The 14,881-nt window shown below is 48.2% G+C and overlaps 1 protein-coding gene across 8 annotated transcripts in view; it reads right to left on the reverse strand.

Moving 5' to 3' along the window:
* Positions 1-696: 696 nt before the first annotated feature.
* Positions 697-14,881, reverse strand: part of ARHGAP32 (Rho GTPase activating protein 32) — a 244,496-nt gene continuing 230,311 nt past the window's right edge. For all 8 annotated transcript variants that reach the window (XM_054803027.1, XM_054803025.1, XM_054803026.1 and 5 more), the window contains 6 exons: positions 13,226-13,427; positions 12,290-12,435; positions 11,298-11,372; positions 9,867-10,721; positions 8,304-9,214; positions 697-7,413 (listed from right to left, as the gene is read on the reverse strand). In XM_054803027.1, coding sequence (XP_054659002.1) covers positions 5,164-7,413; positions 8,304-9,214; positions 9,867-10,721; positions 11,298-11,372; positions 12,290-12,435; positions 13,226-13,427 — 4,439 coding nt within the window. In that variant the 3' untranslated portion in view covers positions 697-5,163. The remainder of the gene's footprint in view (positions 7,414-8,303; positions 9,215-9,866; positions 10,722-11,297; positions 11,373-12,289; positions 12,436-13,225; positions 13,428-14,881) is intronic.

Raw genomic sequence — 14,881 nt, forward strand, 5'->3', positions numbered from 1 at the left:
TGTCCGTGCTCACACAAAAGGCTTCTGGGCCTAACGGATGGATGTAGGCAGTAGCAAGAACCCCATGGCAGACTCTGTCCTCCTGGCTCAGCGGGGAGAGTGGGGCTGGCCTGTCCTCCAAAGAGAGGACTGTTAGGTTGGTTTTATTACTGGCAGCACTTCTAAAGAGCACAACACTTACTGGATGAAGACTGCTAGAAGTCCTTCTTACACTGTTAAAAACACATGAAATTAGCTTCCTTTAATCATCTTTTTTGCTATTAATTAACTATGAACACTATTACTCCAGTGCCTAGAATCCCGCCTGGCCAGCTCTAAGGGCCAAGGTGGCCTGTGCCATCTGTTAGTCCTAACTTAATCTGCCCTGTGCCTTCTGTGCAAGTGCCAAACTATTTCACCTGGCGCTGTCATGCTGGGTGAGAAGAAAAGGAGGCTAAAAAAGCCCAGGCTGGGTATTTTTTGATACAAAGCGGTTGTCGCTGCAGGTGTAACTGCACAGACAAGCAGGGGCACAGGCTAATGGGGAGCAGTTTTGCAATAGCCTTGGCATATCAATACCAAGTCTCCTCCTCTGTTGCCTTTAGAGATACCTGCCAGCATCCCTCCAAAGCATGGCTCTAAACTGGCTTTTCCCTTTTTTAAATTATACTGTTAATTAATAAGGCAGAGGCAAAAACAGACACAAACACAATGGAATAGTTTTTAACCTGGCTTGATTAATGCTGTCAAGTTGTACATCTGAGTGTGAGCTCAGTGGGACTGTTGCTTTTGTTTAATACCACAAGACACCTCAGTCTGGATTGTTCCATTACAGTACAAATAAAAAACAGAAACAAAACCACATCTGCATCATACAAGGTGAGAAGAATATGAGAATTCTAAATATTTACAGAGAAGGGCAAGTGGGGAAACCACAAAAAATATTTACATAAAAATACATGAGCTCGTCGGCATATACATTTTACACCAGTTCACAAAAAAAGACACTATATAAATTAAAGTGAAGGGAACTCCAAAGGGAACCCAAGACTTTCTGGGATGTTTCTCTCATGCGGCTCAGGGAAAGAAAAATCAAGTCTTCTACAGCAGGAAAATGAACTGCAAAACAACCCTTTTCTCCCCCCCTCCCTCCCCCCGACTGGACGAGGCAAGACTCTGCACACAAAGGTATTACGGTGTCTGTTTGTTTAAACCAGACCATGCCTTTCAACATTGGGTATCTGTAGCATGAGGCTCTGGGAAAAGAGTTGCATGCCTAAGCCGCCTTTAACAAAAGTAAGTAAAACAACTTATCCAGATTTCCTAACACGTAACACATCACTTCAGTCAATGCCCTGTCAAGGTACTGAGGAATGGCAGAGTACATGTGAGGTTCTGTCCCATTCTGGGGTTAAAGAGGAACAGTGTGTTTTCAAGTCGGTTTTGGTTTCGTGTAGCAACTTACTACTGCTGTGCAATCCTTACTGACCCCCCCTTCGAATGATGAGCATAAACCGAGGATCTCTGGAAAGACATAGGCACAAAGTTGTGGGTGTTTTCTCATATATGAATATAGATTTCACCTGATAAGAATCTTTAAAAATCTGAAATTGATGCTTAAGACTTCATAGGGGCTAGGTCCTCCTTACTCACCTAACATCATCTCCTATGGGTTGCATGTTCTGCTCCAAAGCAGAGATGGAAATCTCTGTACATGGTAGTACACTACCAGACCCTAACTCTTGCATGCACTAGAGAGAAACTCAGCTGAAAACTTAGGAAGTAGCAATTTAAGATGCAGATAGCTTGTGGCAAGTCTAAGGGAATTATTTAACAACATAGCTGCTTGTCATCTTGCTGGAGATAAGGTTAGGCAATAAATGACTTCATCAGAGCAGAACTGGACTTGCAGTAGAGTATTATTTGTGTTGCCGTCCCCTTGCTCCCTCCCATTTCTCTGCTACGATGCTAAAACCTGAACTACCAACTTACCTCCAGATCATCCACCTTACTTAGACATCTGGTGTAACCACCCCTCCTTGCTCCACTGCACAATGCCCTTCTTAATCTCAGCTGGCTGTTTTGACTTTATGGTGAATCAATGAGTGAGGATGTAAAACTCAAAGGACCATCGGATTAACCACAGTGCAAGAGCAGAACTGCATAGTTCACTATATGGCTTTGCACGGGGTGGATGCGGGGATGACTGCTGAATCACACCAAATGTTGAAGCCATGGGCAGCAGCAACACTAAAAGAAAGGTGTTCATCTGTGGTGTTACCTGGGAAAAGCTGGTGCCTTAACCTTGGTTTTCTGGGGTTTTTTTTGTACTTGTGGCTCAGCCCTGGTGTACTGAAGTTGGTTTGGGTTCTCTGAACCATGCTGATGTGGCTGCGTGCAGAGGGATGGCATGATGCTGGGTATTAAGTTGCCTTTTTTTTTTTTTAGTGGAGACTTTCTTGTTCTCAAGGGGAAGGCTGTTTGTAGCAGCCATCACTGTGTATGGGTGTGCACTTCTAGAGCTCTTTCTGAAAAGTGCTGAAAGCATTTTTGTTTTGAGAGGGTGCTTAGCACCTGGCACTTCATACAAAGCAGTGAGCTGAAGAGCCCAGGCTCAGGCAGTAGTAGCGCAAAACTATAAGGAACAGAAATTGTCCAGGGATGGCACTTGATCTCTAGAGGGGGACAGTGGCTTCGAGCAGGAAAATCCAGAGAGGCATTTACAGTCAGTGGGAGCTGGGTTCAGCGCCCTCAGAGTAGGATAGTCCTGGTTAACATAAGGCCAAAACAGAGGTTAGGAGAGTTGCTGTGGGGGGCAGGAGCGGGGAGTTAAGGCTTTCATGGAGAGAGAGGTTTGACCTACAGCTCTCATTACCTGAATCCCAAATAGCCTGAACCAAGCACATTGTCCCTGCAGGTAACTGGCAGCTGTGGGGAGACTGGTTGAGGACTGGTACTAGTCCTAACACAATACATGCCTCTCTTGAGAGCGCACGTGCTTAAACTGGACTCTCTTGGTGATCTTGCACCAAGGAATCTGGACAGGTCAGCCCTCCCTAGGGAGTTAGCCAGCAATGTAGACAGGGTGGCCCACAACGTGGCTCACCTAATGGCCCCCTTCCATGTATTTTTGTTAGTTTTCCTTTAAAGAAAACATTACAAAAAGCATTCCCTTGCAAAAAAAAAAAAAAAAAGCCCAACCCCTCTACCTGGTAATGACTCACAAGGAGACTGTTGCACCTGGATCACAGTGCTTCTTTTTTTCCTTCTGCCAGATATATTTCTGTAACATGTAAGAACAACTCTTCTAAACAAAATGCTTCAAACAGCAGCACTGCACAAAAAATAGGACCATAAAGTAACGTCGCTGAAATGGCCCCAGACAAGGCTACAAGATTAAAAGAAGCAAACAGTTAAAGACTAGTTAGCTACTAGAAGCAGGTTTTCCTTATGACTTAAAAGCCCCAAAAAAGCCATGAAACTTGTTCAAATAACCATCTAAGTTGCCTTTAACTTTCACAGCTGTGTGCTAACTGCAGGGCCTCCAGGTCTTTAATAATTAGCGATCCAAAATGCTAGAAAAGTTCTTCAACCGCATGGAACAGGAATGGCCTTGGAATTTATCAGTGAACATTTAAAAACTCCTAAATCTCAAGTATTGCTTGCAAGCCCTGTCTAATGAAATGGATGTGCTTTATAAGGTAGGGTTGTAGTAAGTCCTGGGAAGGCTGCGAGGCTGCACGCAAGATGCCGCCTGGCTTCTTTTACAATACGGAAAGCTTTTAAATACCTAGGAGAAGGCTGTTAGTGTGTTCTAGAGAGCGCATTGGCCTTCTGTCCCTACTGCTAACTGAATGCTGGTATGAGCTACACTTGCGATACGGGAGGCAATACTATTTCACAGCGCACAGGCAGAACGTAACTACTCTATGTGCCACAACTTCACAGGGATCCCCTTGCCAACGCAGAACTTAAAGGTTACAGAAAGCTGTGTCCTGTAGACCTTCAGTTTAAGGTCAATAGGAGCATTCCCTGATCTGAGAGCTGCAGGATCTGGCCCAGGGCAAACAGCTGGTCATGCAGGTAACTTGGCACTGACACACTCATTCCCAGCTGGGAAGTTGGGCTCCAATTTACAAGCTGGATATAATGCTATAGAGATTTTTTATTTTCATAGTATTTTTTGTCTAGAGATGATATTGTCTGGCCAGTCACAACATGGTATTAAATCATCAGGACTGTAGCTAGCCTAGCACTAAAGAGGAATTGGCATGAAAGGGGTGTGCTGTTCCCAACTGCATGTGTACGGTTTGGTATATTTTTGTTGTATGTGTTTTTTTTCTTTTGGTATGAGAAATGCAAACCTGCCCTACTTGGCTTCCATAGCTGGCCTCCGCTTACATTAGAGAAATTTAAAGTAATTTGATTTCTTGTAGTCAGAAGCAGCTCGTTAAGCAAGCAATTTAAAAAGTGCGTTGTATTTTGAACTTGCTTCAGAGCCTATTCCACAGGCTTGAAGTCAAAACAGGCTCCCACCCACTTCAAAGCAATGGAAGTGGATCTGCTATGCCTAAGCATCAATTTTCAAGGGAGAGGCAGGACCTCGGCATTTATCAAGAAGAAAATACTTGGGAAGACTTACCCCCCCCCCCCCAGCTTCTGGCCCACTTCTGCTGCAAAACCTCAGAGGGGGCAGAACAGAGGTTCTTCCAGGGCGTGTCATGGAGCCCCCTTCTTGGAAGCTAGCAGTGGGAAGGGCAATGTACTACACACGGGGCTCACGGGGAGGACAGCTGCATGCACAGTCCATCATGCACAGGACCACGGAGGTGTGGAGAGGAAGTGGTGGTAACTGCCAATGTCAAATCTGGGGAAGGAAAAACTTCTCCTTCCCCTGCCCCGACAGCATCTCTTTCAGCTCTGCCCGGCCTCTCTGGCAACATCTGTGTGCCAACAGCCTGCCCTATCGTTCCAGTTGTCTCAAAACTACATGAAAAAGCTGTATCTCTACTACATAAAAACAGTGAGTGGTGGGCTGGTAGGGGTGGGGCTGAAGGTGGGTTTGCTTTGCTCATCGGGGCAGGGTTGGGTTTCTTATTTTTTTTTTCGTCACTGAAAAAATAAAACAGTCCGCTGTCCAGCAGAGGCTGCTTAGACTCTATCCCTCCTTCCCCCCACACCAGCTCACTCAACATGGACCTCTGTTTCAGGCCTCTGCAAACACAGCTCTGTCGGGAGGAAGGCTCCCTGGCCGAGGGCCGTGGCATAAGTTCTACTGTGCACGTGGGTAAAACTGGGGGGCGCAAACCCCCCTCCTCCACCATAGCCCCCTCTTTGGTGCTGAGGCATGGTATGGTAATCCTCCAAATTATCATACTGGGACACCACAGTCATAGTGCTTTGGCGTTTCCCAAGGGTTTGGTATGGGTAAAGGAGGGCAGAGTCTCTCTCCATGGTTTCGGGGTGCTGCATTCTGAGGCTGTGGCTCCGTTCGGGCTTGGGTGGCGGTGCCATGGGAGAGGCGGCGTGCTCCTCTTCTTTGTAGCAGTCTCTGGAGTGCTTCTCCATGGATGTGCTCGGTCTGGCTCGAGACCTCTCCAAATCTGGCCTGTCCTCTGCCAACCTCACCTCCTTGTGGTTCAGTCTCAGGGTCTCCTGGTTCGCTGGGATGTACTTCCCGCCCGAGTGCTGGTAACCGATGGGCTCGGAGGGTTCTGGGCCACCTTTGGGCCTGTAGTCGGGATAAGGGGGCCCGTTTTTGGATTCGGAAGGCTGCCTATGGCTTGCTTCCTGCTGCAAGTGCGTCCTGTGTTCGTTAGTGCTGCAGCCGGGCTCATGCAGCTTCCTGTTCCGGATGCTGCTCTGCTTCTGGGGAAGGGACGGCTTCTCCGACTGCCCGTTCCCGTAGGCTCCGTGGTAGTGGGCTCTGTCCAGCTCTGGCTCAGGGTGCTGCATGTAGTAACGCTCGTCCCCCTCGGGTGTAGTGGCTTTGGCCGGGTACCTGCCCTCCTTCCCTTCTGCCACAGTGAGGAGGCCAGTTTTCCCAGGATCTGACTTGCTGCGCAAGTGAATCACATCCAGTCCTCCCAGTTCCTCCTGCAGCAGCGGGGTCACGTTATCGTACTGGGACATCACTGGCCCTTTCACTTTCTGGCGCGTGCGGCTCTCCCGGCGAATAGACTGCATGCGGTACTTCTCCATGTCCTCGAGGTCCCACGACATGTACATGTGCTTGATGTCCGGGGCAGGAGGCACATCTCTGCTGATGAAGCTGTGCTCTTTGCCTGCCAGGTGGCCGATGAGGCCACCCCGAGGGTAGGCGGACAAGCTGGGATAGCGGTACAGGCCTTTGCTTTGCAGCCGGGAGGCATACGATGTGAAGTCTCGGCTGGGCAGGGGGTGGAAAGGCCGGACCCGCACAGTGTTGTAGGGGTCTAGGTCATAAAAGCTCCCATCAGCAGTGGTGTAGTAAGAGGATCCGGAAGAGCTGGAGTAAGGGCTGTAGCGGTAATGTACCCGCCCGTTCTCAAAGTAAGGCTGCAGCTGAGTTACGTGGTAGTCGGAGTGGGGCTGATATGGCTTGTACTGATAGAGGGGCCGCGGGCAGTACACTGGCTCGTCGTCCGGAGGTACCTCGGTCCGTGAAATGGGAACGGAACGGATAGCGGAGGCAGCAGGGGTGGGGACGTGCAGCGACTGAACCCTTCGGATAGTGGGGTAGGGTGGAGCATCCTCGGCATAGCTGGCATTACGCAGGCCTGTTGGGCTCACCGAGGACACAAACTCTGTCCGGCTGCGCGGCTTGGAGTGCAGGGTTGAGGTGCTCTTCCCTTGGTTTGTGTAGGTGTTGTAGCGAGTGCTCACAGAAGTGGGTGTCTCTGACCGAGGCGGGTAGGCTTGGTGCTGGTCAGGCTTGCTGTGGTAGATGTGGGGAGGAACGCTCTCGGGCCTGTACTGATGGATGGAAGGCGGCTTGTGGTGCAGGTAGCTGTCTGGCCCGGAGGGCTCAGGGATGCTCTCTGGCTTGGGATGTGGCACGTACACAGACTGCAGGGAGGCATGCTTGGGCGGAGGAGGTGGTGGCGGTGGCAGCAGGGCTTCCTCCACAGAGGAGGCCAGCGTGGAGGAAGAAAGGAAGGCGTGATAATTGGAGTTGTTGATGACATCCGTGTTGTTTGAGTGCATGGCGGCAGCAATTTTGCTTTCCAGTGTTCTCACAGGCGGGACGGGGGGTGTAAAGCTGTAGGAGGAGTGAGTAGGGACGGACTCGGACCGCAGGTGCAGCGGGGGAGCCCTCGTAGTCTCCCGAGGCTTTTCCAAATGGCTCTGGTGGCCCGTGGGCACAGAGGAAGAGCAGCGGGTTGTAGAACTGCTTTCTGAGACAAAACCAGGCGTGGGCTCAGGTGGCTTTTCAGGTGCGGTTGTGCCCCAAACCTATAGGGAAGAAACGAGCAGAAGTTAGAGGCAAGCATCTTTTTCCCTGCTCCTATTCTGCAGTTAAAATATCACAGATACTTGTATGAATTAGTTCAATTGAGGTTTTTCTGCAGCTTCTGTTTGCTGTGGAGAGCTAGCGCTGCTCGCTGTAGAAGAGGAGGTGTGTATGCTCCCTTCTGCAGCAAGGGCAGCGTGGTGCCTCTGGGAGACTTCAGGACCTGTCACAACTGGCACTCTGCAAATCTCAAACTAGAGAAAGGGGAGGACGTGGCTGTCTCTTTATAGCAACAGGTAAAACACAGTTGCCACAGTGTTTTGTTAGGTGGTCTGCTTATAAATGTACTTGTCTTAATGAAATAGCTGGATATAAACTCCTCACACCCTGGTGAGCAGATCAAGTAGTGTACTAGAGCAGAAAACCCTTCCTTAAACTTGCAGACAGGCTGCAGGCGTGCACGCTTCATGGGCAATGGGTAGGTGGGATTCCTGAGTGGACGTTTCCATGTCTAACTTTCACACCAGGAATCTGATCTGCTTTATTAAAGACTGTTGGAAGAGTACAGTGTCAGCCTCATTGGAGAAAGAAGCAAAAATGCTTGTGTCTGAGCACTTCTAAACCAGCATTCCCTGTATCAGTCACCCCAGAGGACACTTTTTTCTGTAAAACCAATGATTGGAATGTTCCCTTAAGAAATTTTGCGCTGCTTTCCTGTAAGGCTGTGTCTGTCGTACACGTGCAATTTCCAGCAACCTGCGATTCCCCTGCCTCTCGCCATTCAGGTTTGGGCCAACTATCCCAGAGCTCAGCCTCCTACAATTACAGATTAGCTCTGCACCCACGCTGCGCTCACAAAGTATGTGCGAGGCTGGGGGGCACATCCACCTACCTGACTGGAACTACTCGAGGCTTTCGCGGAGGCTGCTGGCACTTGTCCCATTGCCGCCTGGTGATCCTGCCTCTGCGGCGGGGCGGGCTGGCCGGTCGTGAGCGTGCGCTGCGCAGCTGTAACTGCGACGTCTGCCTGAGTTATGGCTGGACCTGCTGGTTCACGGTTAGGCTCAGTTGCTGTTGTCTGGATGGTTGTTAAATATGGCATTGAAGCCGGGGTGCTTTTCTCCCCGGCAGTTACGACAGGAGGAGACTGAAGTTTGTCATCGGCCGTGCAGATAGGAACGTGGTGCTTGTCCCCAGACACGCATGCACGGTGGTGGGGCTTATCTACAGAAGAGTCTGTGGTGGGTGCTTCCCAGTCAGGCAGCGCACCTGGAGTATGGTGGGGTGTGTGCTCCCAGTCCCCAGCGTGGGAGGGGAAGTGATCTTTGTCCCCTGGTTTACCAGGATGGAAGCTGGACTGCTCCTGCTCTGCATCTCTGCTACCGGGCATGTCCCCAGGCACGCCAGGGTGGAGAGGTGGGGAGTCCCGGTTTCCAGGTGCACCCAGTGGGTGGTTCTGCTCCCCGGGCGTGCTGCTGCTACCTTGGAAATCCTGCTCTACTGGTGCACCGGTCTGGAAGTGAAGTCGGTTCTCGGGCAGACCGGTATACAGGTGGAGCTTGTCTGGAGCACCAGCAGAGAGATGGAGCTTTTCTAGAGCTGTGCCAGCTTCAGTCTCTCCGTAATTTGTGCTTTCAGAATGAGCATCTCCTGGCTTTTTCTGAGACTGAGCGGATGCTTGCTGTGCGGACTCGGCTAACGCTAGGGCTAGCATGCGCGCTGCATTTTTCGGAGGAGGAGGAGGGATAAGAGACACGGAACTGACGGGAACAGGATCCTGGGGGGAGTCGAGGGCAACTGCTCCTAATGGGGGGAAAATTGAGAGAGTGAGTGATTTTATGTTACCCAATAAGGAGAGTGACCTAGCCTTAATGACCATTATAAAAAAACAGAGGCTTTCCACACTTTCACAGTGGCAATTCCTTCTGATGTGAAACACTGTATCTTCTGTCTCACATGCAAACGCTGCTCAATAGCACAGCAGTTCATCACAAAAAGGAAAAAAACACAAGAGATTGTCTAAAGGTTCCTCTTGCATTTCTAGAGAGGTAGGAAGTAGGTAGCAGAGAATGAGATACCCTTATACAATTTTGATCATAAGGTTTTAGGCGAAAAGGTCCCTTCTTCGAGTGTTGGCAGATTTTTAATTAAAAAAAGAAGTCTTAAATGGTCTATTGGCTGAAATGATTTAGAAGCACATGCTAGAGCTTTTCATGTATGACAGGATGGGGAAAAAAAAAGTGGTATATAAAGGATTATGGAAAATTATCTGAGACTTGTGTGATGTAGGGAGAAGGCAGAGGTTAAGACCTTACTGATCTGCGCAGCCCTGCAAGACACTTGTGATCAGAACTGATGGGGAATCCCCTCTCCTAAAAGGCACGCAGAGGAGGACGTTCCTGAGAGCAGGTCCCCTTTGGAACTTAAAGAAAGAATGGAGGAAAATGCACTGTACCTGGCTTTGTGTGTCCAGTGGGTACAGTCTTATTCTGACTGCTTGACATTGGTCTCTCCCCTTCTTCTGGCAACTCGGGCTTGCCAGCAGCCACTAGCTGGGCATGCTGTAGCTCTTGGTGGGCTCCTTCCCCTGCTCCCATATCACTGTTTTTCAGGGGCAAGGACATCTGGGTTGGGGACCTGTTTGTGATTTCAGTGATGCCAATCCCTTTGCTCCAGCTGGAAGCAGAGGAGTTTCTGGATGTGATGGGCGCTCCTCCAATCGCTTCTGACATGCGGCTGGGCAGCGCAAAGGAGACAGGTTCTGATGTAGGCGGCGGCGATTTGATGGGCTTTCGCCCCATCTTGGGTGAGAAGGCGAGGGGTTTGCAGGCCTTCTCTTCAGTTGGGCTCAGGTCCAGAGTAAAGAAGGGACTCATCTTCTCTTGGAAAGGGGAGACTGGCTCAGAGCTCGTGGCACTGCCTGGTGTCTGGGACTGGCTGCCTGATTCTAAATCCTTCTTTAGTAGGCTTGGCTTCTCCTTGTTTACACTGACTGACTCCAGCAGGGAGGTACTGCTATCCAGGCACTCGGACTCTGCTTGGGGCGGGCTGCACTGAAAAGACATTGGGTCAAAATCCAGGCTAGCGACTCCAATATCCGGTGGGCTCAGGTCAACGTCTTCAGCAGATCGAGGAGAAATCAGGGCAGGAACGTGGATGAGCCCTTCGTCCCCATCGCTGTCGTTGTCGTGGGGAAGGTTGTCGTAAGAATTGCAGCAATTCATGTTTCCTAAGAGCTCTCCATTGAAGGAAGCGGACAATGCGTCGCTACTGGACCGAGGTCTTCGGGGTCGAAACAGTTTAGATTCACCTAGGAATGAGTACATAAATACAGGTTAGTCTCAAAACCTTACTGTCCAGGAGGTGATGGTTTGCTGTTGTTTTTAAAATAGCCTTAAGGCAGTGTGCAAGATGCTCACCTGGAGAACTCAATGTAGCTAGCAGTAACCATTTATTATGTTTGCTCAAACTCTTTTACAGGAGTTGTCAGGTCCAATTTAGTCTGAAACTAAGCTGTTTGCAAAAGCAAAACTAGTTGAAGTGTGCTGTAGACCTAGGGCTTTCTTAGAAAGGGCTTTCCTTCCTGATGTTGTCCTTTCCACCTTAGAATGGAAAGGGGAGAGGGCAAGGAATGAATGTAAGGGGTGCTGGCTATACAAAAGCAAGAGGTTTGCTTTTTTTACCTTAGAAGGAAAAACAAACCTGAAGAACATTTCTCTGTGATAGCCATCTGTGGTGGGCAGTGGTAAGCTGCTTCATGAATTAGCAAGTCCAGCTTTTACCGGAGGGGTGGAAAATCTGCCCTGTTGAATATCTGTAGTCGGTAATGTCAAACTGCCTTTTTAATCCACACGCATTAAAAATACAGGTACAATTTTTGTCTTACCATCAACAGCATGCAGAGAAGTAAGAGATTCTTCGCTTTTAGCTGAGCGGAGGGTCCCGCTGTCTCCTCGTCCACCTAAGGAAATGCAACCAAGACAGTGAGAAGCTGAATTATAAAAGTGGTTTATATTTGGCTATGTGACGGTGGCAGGAAAAAAAGAAGGGTTTCTAGCAACAGTACCAGTGTCCTGAGAGCAACAGTTGTGCTTTTTTGTTTTGAGGTTGGGTTTTTTGGTTTCATTTTTTACTCCAAAGCCCTGAAACAAAACCTTTATGCTGTTCGACAGTTAATATGCTTCACTGTCCAAGACAGACGTAGTCCTGTTTTGCACGGGAGACTGGCCTAAGGAGGTCCCTTTCAGACTGTCTTAAAGGACATTCATGTCGTGTTTATTATATGGAACACTATGAGGGTTACAATTTGAAAATGGCACCAGGAGGAAGATGGCCCATGTTTAAGGATTTGTGGTGTGTTTCACCACAACAACATATTGTTGCTATTTTTAAATTTGGAAAGAGGCAGAAAACTATATATATACGGAAAGGGCTGAAAATTCACAGTCTATCCACATTGGATGTGGCTACAAAAGGTTGCTGGATGCCTTCTCTAGGTACGCTGGTGTAACTTCTGGGGTGAGGGTGTTTGTGGAAAAGTGCTTTTACCTAGTTTCATTGTGCGTCTATTGAAAGCAAAGGGAGGCAGAACTGCATTCTTATTTCATAATAAGCATGTCAGAAGGAATTATTCTGAGACTTATTATAGCGGTGCCTGCGTATTATCTTTCAAAAGCTGCTCTGAGAAAAGCGTTAGAGGTGTTTGCTCTAGCAGGCTCCACTCTTGAGCTAATGTGAGATCCATTTAGGAAAGACAGCAGTTATCTGAAGGTGTTATGCATTGCTTGAACACTAGAAGGAGATAAAAGCACACTGTAAACATGAATTCTGCATTGCCAAAAAGTCCTGGTTTTTTGGAAGCTGAATTTGCACCCTTACCTGCCAGGGCTATGGCTTTCATTTCTGACGGCTCACTGGGATTGCGCTGTAGTTTGCGTTTGGACACGGATGATGATTTTCCCAGGTTGAAGAAGGAACGCCAACTGCCAACTGGCGATTTCTTCATCTTGCTGGGCGGTCTTTTTCTGGAGTGAGAAAATAGAGCAAATTGTTGGAGGGGGAAGCTGCATTTAGTTCGTGCTACTGCTTGGTTGTTACTAGCACTATCTGGTTTCTGCTGAAATAAAGCTTAGAAACTTGGTCTCTTTTAAATAGCTGAGGATGTTTTCTTTCTTATAGCTCAGCCCTGAAGTCTTGCTGGGTAAATTCCACCAAACTATGCAAAGCAGGTGCAATGCAGGTGAGCAAAGGCTCCATTCTTGTACAGTACAGCAGCTAAGGGATGGCTTTTGTTTAGGTGGCAGGTGCATCAGTTCTCTCAGGAACAGTGCAGCCATCAAAGGTATTCAAAAACATCTCTCACTCATGCTGGAAAATCACATTTTGCCTCCTCTCACTGCCGTATTTAATTTCTAGTGTCGTCAAGCCTGTCCAACTGCTCCACTTTGAGGAGAACCTGGATTTGTTACAGGCAATTGGGAAAACCCTGGTCTTTCCAGGTGTTCATCCCACTTACATTTCTGTGTGCATGACTAGTACAGACATATCTATGCATCACATACAACAGGCTTTATATGTTTACTGATAACTTTTGTATCATTCCCTCCTTTTTTAGCAGAGTTATATGGCTAAACTAAGTCCACCAGACAACTGTTGTAAGCTGAATCCTCACAGAGTCCAAAGCAGGTGGAAAACTGGCTACACCATCCTTACGTACAACTAGTGTAAGTCAGTATCAGCAAGTTTTTGTTGCAATAAAAAATTTAAAAAAAAAAAAAAAGTTTGACACATGCCGGAAAGCAAACTTGTCTCTACCTTTCAGATGGAAAGTCTATGACCGTGTGGAATTTCCCCTGTAAAGCTGCAGGACCTTCTCCCACTTCTATGTATTTGCTGTCTGCCACGATGGGGGAGTTGATCTGGGCTTGTGTCCGTGCCTGTGCCTCCTCCAGCGTGAGCAGCTTTGTGGAAGGAGAGGACACCAACAGAGACTTGGGCCGTGATAAAGAACTGTGCCCTGTAAGGGAAAACCACAGGGAGAATCAGAAAACAGCAGTACAGAGATCAAAGCTCTGGGTCTGTGTGTCTAGGGAGGTGCTGTGTTTTTCTAAACCTTTGTTATCCTAGCCCCTGAAAGATGTGGTCAAAATAACCATTTTCTCAGAGGTATGTTTATGACACAAAATTGTTCTCAACTATGAGAGTAGCTTAGTGTATTTTTAAAAGAAAAAAAAAAAGGCAGAGGGAAGCAGGTAGGTTAGAAACCTCCCTGACATACTTTACTGAAGCTTCATCTGTATGCAGAAGAATGTGAAGAAAGTGGTGGTTTTTCTACTTAAATAGCTTGGTTTCAGTCATTCCCAGGTTCCACCTCTCGGTGCAACAGGAAAAGCCATGTGTGACCGCAGCTGCTACAAACTAATGTGCAGGTGGGTACAGTAAACAGAATCTAGCTGCGTGCCTTGCCCTTGGCCTTGTTTTTGGAGATGAACATGGAAATTTTTGTAACAGTAGTTCATGTTGCCTCCTGCTGCTAGGATCTGTTAAGTCAGGTTGCAGTGTAGAGGAGACTGCTGCAGCAGAGCGCAAGGAGCCTGTTGTAAGAGCAGCTGTCTTTTGTTTGACATTGCTTGTAGTGCAAGTATTTATACAGTTATTCTCGTGGGAGTTAAGGGGTGTGGGGGGAAGTATGTCATCACATCAACATCCTGGTTGGTTCCATTCCCACTACCATCCCCCCTTCTTGCGTCACAGCTTTTGTGTAAAGTGTGCAGAGTCTCGTGCGTGTTTGTCAGCTGTCCCGGGTGAAGTTTGGGTTCCAGCTGTCCTTGCACTTGCTTTACCTCTTACAGGCAGACACAGGCAAGAAGCCGTGCTCAAAACCAGAGGCACTCAGAAGCACTGAAGAGGATGCTGCCTTGCTGTAGCACAGTAGTCCTGCACTTAGCTGATACGCTGTGAAATAGCCTGACCCTTCTCCCAGCCAGTTTAGTGTCAAAGCACACTGAATGTGAATGACCAAGTCATTAAACAATTAGCCGAACTTACATGGTCCATTCTAAGCCTGGATAATAATTTGGCTAGGATTCTTAGTGTGCTTATCTTCCCCTGGCAGGGCTCAATCTGCTGTGGGCTATTACTGTTCAGCCAAGCTAACTTCTGGGTCCTATTGACTTAAAATTGCCTTCTAGTAGGAACAAAAGCTGACTTAGAACAACTCTGCTATCCAAAGTAGAGGCAGGGCTTGCTTAAAAGTGGGGAGCAGCAAATACACTGGAAAAACAGCTATCTGCACTCCACAGGTGGTGGTAACTGCATTGACTGTGCACTTTTCATAGGAAGGGCAGGTTACCAAGCAGATGGTACACACTTAATGCTGCTTAGGAGTAACAATAGCTTGTGGTGTCCATGTTTGATCTAACGTACTGAGTAAACTTTCTTCCCGGTGCAACTCTGCTTGTTTTCAATGGA

The sequence above is a fragment of the Grus americana genome, chromosome 24 (assembly GCF_028858705.1).
Source record: "Grus americana isolate bGruAme1 chromosome 24, bGruAme1.mat, whole genome shotgun sequence".
In the NCBI taxonomy this organism is placed as follows: domain Eukaryota; kingdom Metazoa; phylum Chordata; class Aves; order Gruiformes; family Gruidae; genus Grus; species Grus americana.